Genomic DNA, 10,170 nt, shown 5'->3' on the forward strand with positions numbered 1-10,170 from the left:
AGGCCTTTCTGAAATCATATAAAAATAACATCGCTAGACTGTCTGTACACTCTTCATGAAAATACTCGGTTTTCATTTTCTTAAGAAACCCTATGGAGCTCAAGAGAACAACTGAGATATTTATCATACTCTGCCCTTTAAAAATCAAAGTAAACCAATTATGCACAAGTTCTCTCTCATACTTGCATCTTAAGAAGAAAAAGATTAGGGAGAGGACAGTGACCTTTACAATTGCTCTTCCCAGTCCTTTATTTTGCTTGTCCAGTCATATGCTCTCTCTTTACATAATAGCAAGTGCATCTGCAAACAGAAACACTTACATTTATCAAAAAAACACACATTAGAGCTACTGATATAGACCCAGATCAGGTAATTTCTGTAATAAATCCTCTATGATCCTAACAAAAACCCCCAGGTTTAGACAGGGATGAGGAAGAGAAGGGCAGACATAGTTCAGGAGTTCTTCCTCAGCTCTTCCAGCTATATTCAATAAAATATACCAACAATTATGCAACTGCAGCAAAGCCCAGAAGGATAAGCTAGCACTCACCATATTCTCTTCATTTGGTGTCGAGCTTTCTCCTACACATTACACACAAATTACAGCAGCAAAAAAAGTCCGCCCTGAATCTATTTTGCAGGCTGAGTTCAAGTCCCTAATTACAAATTATTTATGTCGTTTCTTACCCAAGAGATGACCCAAGCTTGCAAAGGCAAAAAATAAACTAAAGAACTAAAACTTACTTGCAACACATCTGAAGCAGACCACTCCCTCCAACTGAAAGACAAGTGAATCTATTTATCTGTGTACCCTCTTAAAGATGAAAAAAACCCACAAAAACCCTTCCCCAACTACTCTGCTACTCAAAAAAGAAAAACTTTCACCTCTTCAATGAACCCATGCATACCTACTATCTTGCATTTACTTTTGCAAAGATAGAACAAACTGAAGCCTACCTTTGACTTAGTTTTTTTGAATTTAAAACAGAAGAATTCCGGAGCAACGTCTCTCTCAGACGCACCACTGCAAGTCTTGGACACCAACTCCAGTAAAGCAGTATTTCAGTTCTGAGCTAGTTATTTCATACTGTATAAAAAACAGGGGACCTAGTGGCAGTTTTTTTATAGATCTATTAATCTGAAAAAAGACACAGATTACCCTGTCTGCATATGTTGAAGCCAGGATGATACACTTTCTAGGTTTGTTCTGCAAGCAGTAGTGAGCAGTGATGAGGTTAAAGAAAGGACAAAGAAATAAGCTGCTCTTGCTAATTCATAGCTTTCAGTATAAAACACATTAACACCTTCATGTCAAATAAAATGAATTTAAACTAAACTTTCATACAAGCATTTGCTCAAAATCCTCCCAAAAAGCCATGCTTCATAGTGAAAAGCAAAAAGAAGGGCCTCCTTACCCATACACCATCCCATAAAACACTTCTGCACAGCAGCCTGTAAACACTTCCAACCAATATACTAAGACATTTCAAGACTGTAAAACAAATTATTTCAAATTGTCAAAATACATCAGCAACACCAACCAAGATGCTTCAGGAAGATTCTAGGATATGCAGATCATGCTAAGACCACCTTCCAAGCAATAGGCAAAAGAAACCACACAGTTCTGCAGTCAGCAGTAAAACTACCCTGAGGAAATGGCTTTCAAAAATTGTCATGGAACAATGAATTTTAACCAGCACATTCAGTACACACAGTGAATCCTCGGGGTCATGAGCTGTATGACTTTAACATCACCATCATGTCCATAAACTTTCTCATTTCCAATTAATAATACACAAGACACCTTGAAAGTCAATCCTTCCTTCTGGAAGGCCTTTGTACTTTACGACATAAAGCAGACTTTTACAAGTGTACCTGCCACTGCAAACACCATGTGGACTTCTTTTAATGAGCAAACATATAAAAAGGTCTTGAAACAGCGTATCTGGATAAGCTCGAGCTGTACCAGGCAAGGCAGTTTTGAAGCAGTGCAACGTTGCGACAGTTCTCGCCCGACAGATCAGAGTCTAGGTTGCTGCTGCTGCTGCCACCATCTCCTTAGGAAGAACGGGAAGCTCACCTAGAGTATCCACAGAAACTTTGTGCATCTCGGAAAGGCACACCACAGGGCACCAAAAGCCACACTGGCGCAGAGGCGTCAGCTCTCGTTGCCTAACAAGACTCCGTCTGGGTCAACACTGACTTTCTGACTAATCAGGAGTCTGACCAGACTCCAGAGCTGTGTGCTGCCATTCCTTGTTTTTCTTGTTTACACAAGACCTGCAGATGCAGCCTGGGCAGAAGAGAAGGAAAGAATTTTAGGAGGGCTGCTCATACTTTGCACTCGGTAGATTCATTTCTTCCCTTTCCAAAGCCCATACAAAGAACTGATGGCTGGTTTTTTGCACAAAGTGCAGTAGCCAGGATGAAAATCAGTGCACTCGAGGACAAGACCAGAGCCTTCCTTAATAATTCAGTTCAGTCCGTCACCTTGATGAGCCTATGAATACTAAACGAGCAAAAACAAGTTCAGTAATAACCACAAAGCAAGCATGCAGAGGGAAAAACCCTACAGATACTGTAATTAGCTCTGCTAACAGTAAATGAAGAGTCATACAGTTGAGAAATGTTCCGTATCACTACTTGAATGAAAAAGGTTCCCTCTGTTTCCCTCCATTCTGAAACAGCAGGAAAGAGTTGCTGGTGCAAGAAATAGAAGACCTACTCTTCTGACAAGAGCTTTGTGTCAAACTTCTTAGCCTTGTCTCCTGATATTTCTAAGGGGAGATGATTTAGAGATGCACTCACTTAATACAAGAAAAGTTTAGTTCTACCAGCTACATGTACAGTACGAACCACCTCTCTTTTGAAGAGATGTATCTTTTTCATGTAACACTAAAACAACGTTATCGAGACACTAATGAGAAGTTATATTTCCCATTTTACTAGGACAAAATACTGACTGCAAAAGAGTTAAAACATAAAAAGTTTCTAGCTATGATTTAAAAAAACGTTTCAGCACACAGCATCTCAACCCAGAGACACTTCTGTTTAAGACACCTGAAAGAAGAACATCCTGCGTATCTACTACATTCAGATATTCCCCTACACATTCCCTTATAAAAACAGTCTTTTAACATATTAGTATGTTTTAAATTAATAAGTCATTCTTACCTGTGTATCCTGCCCACCAGCCCCAGGAAGCCACCATAGCTAAAAGCCATTTAAATAACACTCCTTCGATATACCAGAAGCTTTTACTGTCCAATATTCGGAGAGGCTGCAGCACAATTAAATACAAGACGTAGGACGGAATAGCAACCAGGTTATTGGCGACCATAAAAGCGAACCTGAGGAGTGCTTTCAGGCAGGTATAGCCCACCCTCTGGGCCCGCTCTAGAGTCACGGCCATGCTCTTCACTCGGAGGGCGCGGGACCGTCCTGCGGGCAGAGAGAACAAGGTGGCACAGGTAGCGCTCCCCGAGGGGGCGAGGCTGTCCGCCGGCCCCGGTCCGCTCCCGCCTCGGAGACTCACCGGGCGGGCAGCGACCCCAGCCAGCCCCGGGGACACGAAGGCTCCGCCGCGACCCTCCGGCCGGCGCCGCCTCCGTCCGCGGGCTCCGGGGAGCCCAGCACTCCGGGCGGGGCACACACGCGTGCTCCCGGCCGCCCTCCATCTCCCCCTCCCCGAAAAGGCGGCGGGCGTACGGCGGCTGCCGGCGGCCTCTCCCCCGCCCCGGCGCGGCTGACAGGAGCCCGGGCCCGCGGGGCGGGGAGGCAGCGGGCGGCGGCGGCCCGGCCGCGGGACTCACCTCCGGCGGGGCGGCGGGGCGGCGGCGGAAGCGGCGGGGCTGGGGGAGCTGGGCCCGGCGGCGGCGGTCTCGGCTGGCGGCGGCGGCTGGCGGCGGCTCATGGACCCGGAGGTGGCTGGCCCGGCCGCGGCAGCGCTGCTCGCCCTGCGGCTCCCTGCGGAGGGAGAGAGGGGGGCGGGCGGCGTGAGCGCGGGGGAGGCGGGAGCGCCGGGCCGGGCGGGCAGGCGCAGACCGCGGGTTCACCTCGGTTCTCCCGCGCCCGCGGCCGGGCCTGGCACGCTCTGCTCTCCCTTCCCCTCCCCTCTCTTTCCCTTCCCCTCCCTGCCGGCTCGCCTCGGCTCTCCGCGGGCGGAACCGCGCCGGGCCCCGGCCCCGCGAGGGCAGGCGGTGCCGCGGGCGGGGGGAGGACCCTGCACCTGCCGGGGGCGGGGGTTCGTACCTCGGCACCGCCGCCGCCTCCGAGTCCCCGCCGCGGGTTCATGCCGGGCGCTGGGGCCGCGCTCCCCGCCCCCGCCGCGTCCGCCGTGACCGCCCGGGAGCGGGGCTGGCGCTGCAGCGAGCGCCGCCCCCGCCGGGCAGCGCGCAGCTCCCCGCTCTCACACGGACAGACAGACAGACAGACAGAGAGATACGCAGAGACCCCGGGACGGATGGCGGAGCGCAGCCGCCGCGGCGCATCCCCGGCCGGCCCGCGGACACCGGCGCTCCGCGGAGGGGGCACGGGCAGGGGCTGCGCCACGCTTCTGCCGCCGTCCCGGAGCCCGGCGGGGCGACAGCGGGACGAGCGGGGGAATGTCCTGAAGTTGTGTCAAGGGAGGTGTAAGATGGATATCAGTAAAAGGTTCTTCAGGCAGAGGGTGGTTGGACGCTGGCACAGGCTCCCCAGGGCAGAGGTCACAGCAGCGGGGCCGGCGGAGCTGAGGAAGCGTGTGGACAATGCTCAGGCACCGGGCGTGACTCCTGCGGGTGCCGGTCCTGGGCAGGGCCGGGCGTTGGGTTCGATAACCCCGAGCAGCCCGTGTAACTCTGGTTCTGTGAGCAGGGAGCAGCGTGGCTCGGCCCCACGACTGCCCTCCGCTCTTGTTTTTTGGTTGAAGTCGGGCAGTCGGGGAAGGTGGAAGAGGACACTGCCAAAGGCTCCTTCAGCACCACCCAAAAGATCCTGTGGGCCCAGACGGCAACAGTGCATTTTGTCCTGTCCTTGTAGTCATAAGTCCCTTGTGAATGCTTTTTATAGATCAATTCCAGTCTTCTTCCTTCTCTCTCGTCCCTCCCCAGCAGCCACAAACATCATCCGGCAGCCGCTGAGGGCAGAGACTTTACAGCCCCATCCAGAGAACCTGCACCTTTACAAAACCACTCCAGGGTGAGGATTTTTTTGCCTTCTGTGTAACTGCGTTGTCCCTTGTGGCAATACAGGACTGTTGCCCGTTCACTGTGCCCTGTGTCAGACACAGGTCTGCTCCTGTCTTCTCTGTGAGCCCTGCAGTGGCGATGGAGGAGCACGGCCAGACCTCCTTCAGCCCTCTCGGGCCTGACCACACTGTCCCCTCAGCTTACTTGAACTGGTAAAACACTTACACGGAGCAGAATGGCATTTAAAAGTGATTTTAACTCTGCTTGCATTCTTAAGGAAGAGCAGCAGCTGAAACCACCTTAACAAAGAGATGTGCTAGAAGGCCTTTTGAGCTGAAAAAAGAAAAAAAAAAAACCTTCAAATTGTAATATGTGGACTGAAAACCATATCAGTTTCACATACTAACCATGCCATGTGTAAAGCTAGTCTACTGTTTCCTAGACAATGAGGCTTCAGAGATGACTGTGCCATCAACAAAATTAAATCCCAACCTCCATTCCAGGAAGCAAACAAAGTTGTTATTGCAGATAAATTTAATTTGAGAACTTAAAAATGCAAACAACTAAATAATACCATCATGTTCTATTTCAGCAAAACAAAACAACACTAAACTTCTGACCTTTTTGACAAAAAGGACACATCTTGCATAAGTGTTTCCAAGTTTGGGCGCTTTTTTGCCTGTGCTATTTTTATTCCTAGGTTAAACCTGACAGTTGTTCTCAGTAATCATTATGCAGTCAGCTTGAGCTGTTCTGAACTGCTACCAGCATCAGTAGAACTTGAGTTTTATGTTGGTTTGGGGCTTTTTCCCATATATCTCATGCAACTCTGGGTATATGCTTGAAGTTTTTCTTAGCAAAATTTTGCTCCAAAATTCTCAGGTAGAAAAAGGACAATTTTTAGGCCATAATTAAGGATACATTTTAATTTTTTTCATCCAACAGTAAAATTGAGCTTAGTTTATGTATCATTCCAGGATTTAAAAATATTAATTATAATGAATTTTTAGAAAATTTTATCTTAATTTTATTCACACTGCACAGTTTGGAACACTATTCTGAAATCTGATGCAACCAATGAGAGACTGCAGAAATGATGTTAGACAAGTAATGAATTAGGCAATTTATCCTGCAGAAAGGAATTGCACATGGGGAAGCAGCCGTACAAAGCATTCATTCTTTGTCAGTGACTGCCTTAGAGCTTAGGAAGCTGTGGTTTAGCATTCTGCTGAATGAGCTCGTAGCAAAGACCCACCTCTATTCCTCATTTCCTGGCCTTCCCCTGGACAGCCCAAGTCCCAGGAAGCGTACACAATGAAATAACCCTACTGCTCTTGACAAGCCAGCTGTGCCACCCAGCCTGAGCCTCTGAAGAATCCTTTCTAGTACAAAGTTACGTGTGTGCCATTACTGCAAACAAGAAAGAAGCAGCAATTTTTTATTAGGTCAATAACTCCGAAGCCCAGAAGTATCACAAGTGATTTTTGGTTTTGATTTTAAGAAAATAAATTCCAGTTTCCAGAAGCCATTCCTCAATCTCTGAGCTTCATGAGCTTTCATTACATATAGTTTGTCATTTTACTACTATAAAAGCAAAAGAAGGGGCAAAGTATTAATATAAGCAGCTCTCACTTTATGGCCTTCTTAATAATTTTTCTAAAGTTTACATGTTTTTTGATTCAATACCTCCCCTATAACTTAACAGCCTCACAGAAATGCTGGCAGGGATATACTGTTGATCATCCTAAAAATAAAATTAAATGTACTTATTAACTGGTAGCTACAGATATAAACATTGGTAAAAATAGGCGATTAACCAATGTCAATGATTGCTGGACCAGATAAATAAATATTGGAGTTCTCCCACTTACCTTCTTATAAACCTGCAGACCAAAACCACAGGAGGAGGTTAGGCTTATTCCTGCCAGTAGGAAGGGAAAACATGTTGGAGGTGTAAATGTGACATAGTAATAAACAAACATCTGTTATGTTTGGCTACTTTAACAAGTTATCCTAGAGAGTGCCCAGGTTACGGCATAGGCTGGATCTGAACTCTGGATCTGGTGGCACGATTCCAGTCAGGTGTCAGTCGTAAACTCCTCGAAAGCCTTTCGAAGAAGGTAATGTTTCTCCTGCCTGGGTACACTTCCAGAAGTGATTAAGCTGCTGTCATTGTCACACTCCGCCCTTCCATGGCACACCTTTGCATCCCAGCTTTGCTGTAGCGTTAGAGCTGCCTGTGAGCGTAGCTGTGAGGAGGAAATGCAGCGCTGACATCCAAGCAGTCCACGAGTCACAGCCATAATGGAGTCCAGGCTTGGAGCTGTAAACACCAGCTAGCTGAAGCATTGGTTTCTGGAGTTAGGAAGCAGCAAGTTTTGGAATGCTTTTCAACTTCAGTCTGGGTCAAAGATTGGCAAATCAGAAGCTGCTCATTTGTCATGCCCAGATTCAGTCAGCTCTCCCTGCTTGCCTTCGTTGTAGCAAACTGAAGCTGCAGGTGTCATATGGCTGGAGAAAAAAGGGTTAGGAGGATGCACTCATGTGCAGATGACAGTAAAAACAAAATGGCCTTTACAAATCATAATCTCTGTCATACAGAGAGCAAGGACAAGAAAGTATATATATTTTGAGAAATCTCAGAAATTCTACAGAGCAGAAAACAACCACTGCTTCCAGCTGAAAAAAACAACTGGTTACTTAGGGAATTATATAAAATTTTATTTAAAAAAAGAGAGCATGATAGAAAACATGAAAGTAGACTAAACTACCATGAGGAACTACAGAGATGGGAACGTGCAGAGCACAGGCTCGTGGAAGATGTATAATATGAAACAGGGAACATACTCGGGAGCATAAATACAGAAACCACCTCAAGTGAATTTAGTAGTTAGCATTGGATTTGGAAAAGTCACAGTTTAAAGAAGCACCAAGAACCTATGTTTTCTATAATCTGAATAAAGAAAGAGGGGAAAAAAGATAAACCCAAAACAAAATAGAGGAAGTTTTATGATCTGGAAAAAATAAATTATATTTAACCTTCAATTCTGAGCTGCTTTACAGTGTCAAATACCCTGGTGTGAAGGATTTTTGCATCAGTGTCTTCAGAACATTTAACATTTTCATTACAACAGTTAAACTTTCCAAAATACTCTGTAACAGTAGCTTCTACTGCAACCTCTGTAAGAGAGGCAAAACCACTTCCATTCTCCGAGTAAATTCTTAAATTTAAAGAACAGTATCAGTTACTCCATCTCCACCAGCTGCACCTCAGGAGGAACTGTGCTTGTCAAAGTCCCTCAAACTTCAGTGGCAAGCTGAGCTCATGTTCTTTCCTGTAGTTACCCAACAGCAGACGTGCTTTTAAAAAGATCTATTTCCAGTAATTTTTCAGACACAGGAGTTCCTTTTGAAGGCTCACTTTCATTTATCACACGCAAAATGTAAAACCCAGGCCACTTGCCTTTTGTCATTTCTCTCCAGGAAGTAAATGTTATCAGCATATTTGACCTTTTGGTCAAAGATGCTTTTATTTGCACTTTAATTCTTTTAAGGACACTTCAGGATAACATGAAGCAGAAGTTAAAAAGGAAGTAAATTGTGGCATTGACTTTAACATTTGTCACATTCCTGAATTTATGTAAAAAGGCTTTAACTGAGCTGAATCTCAGCCCCCCGACAAGTTCCTTTCCCTTGCTTGCTCCTCCAGATCCCTTCACCAAGACCAGCCAGCTGCAGCCTTCCCAGTTCCCTTGGCTCTAGCATACATAGTTGTCATTTTTGCTTGTTTTCTCTAATACTTAAACCCTTGGATGAAAGGCTAAGTTTTTTCATGTTAAAAAGATTATAGGCCTCAGAGAAAACGTCACAAGCATGACCAAAAATTTCAGGCTCATGATAAATGCCCACTTTTCTTCTCCCTTCTATTAGCTTGAGTTGACATCAGATCTTAGTGATTGTTTAACAAGACTGCAGGATGCAAAGCTAAGGTCTTGAGTTGTTTTAGGGCCATTTTTTTATCCCTAGTGCAAGACAGACTAAACAAAATGTGTTTTTTTCCTGAGTGAATAAAAAGTAGCATTGAAGTAGGAGCATTTGACCTGAAATGAGTTTTGGTTGTTATTGCTGGTTTTTTTTTTTTTTTTTTTTTTTTTTTTTTTTTTTTTTTTTTTTTTTTTAACCCAGGAATCATTAAATATGATGCAAATTGGATTGTTAAGTAGCTCTTTAAGTTAATATTTCATTCCAAAATTTTTGTAAGCCTAAATGAGACCAAGTAAACATTTTATAACCAGGCATTATTGCATTTGTAATTTTGCCCAAGGGAGTTTTAGACAGTTAGACACAGACAGAAGAAGAAACTCTGGCTCCAGTTAGGCAACTCCAGTGCAATGCTTGAAGCTCTATCCAACATAAAGTAAATAATGAAGTTTGGCACACAGCTTCTGGGGTGTTCTCGGAGCAAACCAAGGCACAGCCAAGGAGGCCATACGACATGGAAGAAACAGCTACACAAAACCAGGATACAAAAAAATACCAGTGTACAGATACTGGGGAAGAGAGAAAACAGCTCCTGTCTAATGCTGGGGCTGGCTGTGGTCCCATCACTCCCTCTACTAAGTCCTGCATCAAACTGGGCCTTTATGCAGTGAGATTGTCAAGAATGTGTACTGCATCCTCCCTGCTCTGCATTTCAGGTGGAGCTCATCTGGTGGATTGCCACTGCTCAATTTAATTGGCCAGCATCGTTGAGCTTTCTCTATGGGAAGGTATTTTTGTCCCATTTAATACCTAATTTTTATTTATCATGTGCTTTCCAATTGTTTGCTGAGTCCAAGGTAGTGTCAAAATAGATTTACTGGGTATAGTCACAAGAAGTGATAGTTGATAAACCTTTTCAGGTGGAGATTATGTTCTAATATTTAGATGTACTCTATTATTTCGGATTTGTCAAGGGTTTGTTTTTAACTATTTTTGGATGCATTTATTGCCTTTGTGGCAC

The 10,170-nt window shown here is 45.3% G+C and overlaps 1 protein-coding gene across 3 annotated transcripts in view; it reads right to left on the reverse strand.

Annotated features, from left to right (window-relative positions):
* LPGAT1 (lysophosphatidylglycerol acyltransferase 1) overlaps positions 1 to 4,317 on the reverse strand; it is a 58,772-nt gene extending 54,455 nt beyond the window's left edge. Inside the window, exons 1-3 of one of the 3 annotated variants that reach the window (XM_066316150.1) lie at positions 4,252 to 4,317; positions 3,813 to 3,966; positions 3,175 to 3,441 (exon numbers count right to left, since the gene is read on the reverse strand). In XM_066316150.1, coding sequence (XP_066172247.1) covers positions 3,175 to 3,412 — 238 coding nt within the window. In that variant the 5' untranslated portion in view covers positions 3,413 to 3,441; positions 3,813 to 3,966; positions 4,252 to 4,317. Of the gene's footprint in view, positions 1 to 2,080; positions 2,291 to 3,174; positions 3,442 to 3,812; positions 4,047 to 4,251 lie in introns of those variants that run through there. The other 2 variants (XM_066316151.1, XM_066316152.1) reach the window with 2 other exon arrangements.
* Positions 4,318 to 10,170: the final 5,853 nt, after the last annotated feature.

The sequence above is a fragment of the Sylvia atricapilla genome, chromosome 3, assembly GCF_009819655.1.
Source record: "Sylvia atricapilla isolate bSylAtr1 chromosome 3, bSylAtr1.pri, whole genome shotgun sequence".
Taxonomy (NCBI): domain Eukaryota; kingdom Metazoa; phylum Chordata; class Aves; order Passeriformes; family Sylviidae; genus Sylvia; species Sylvia atricapilla.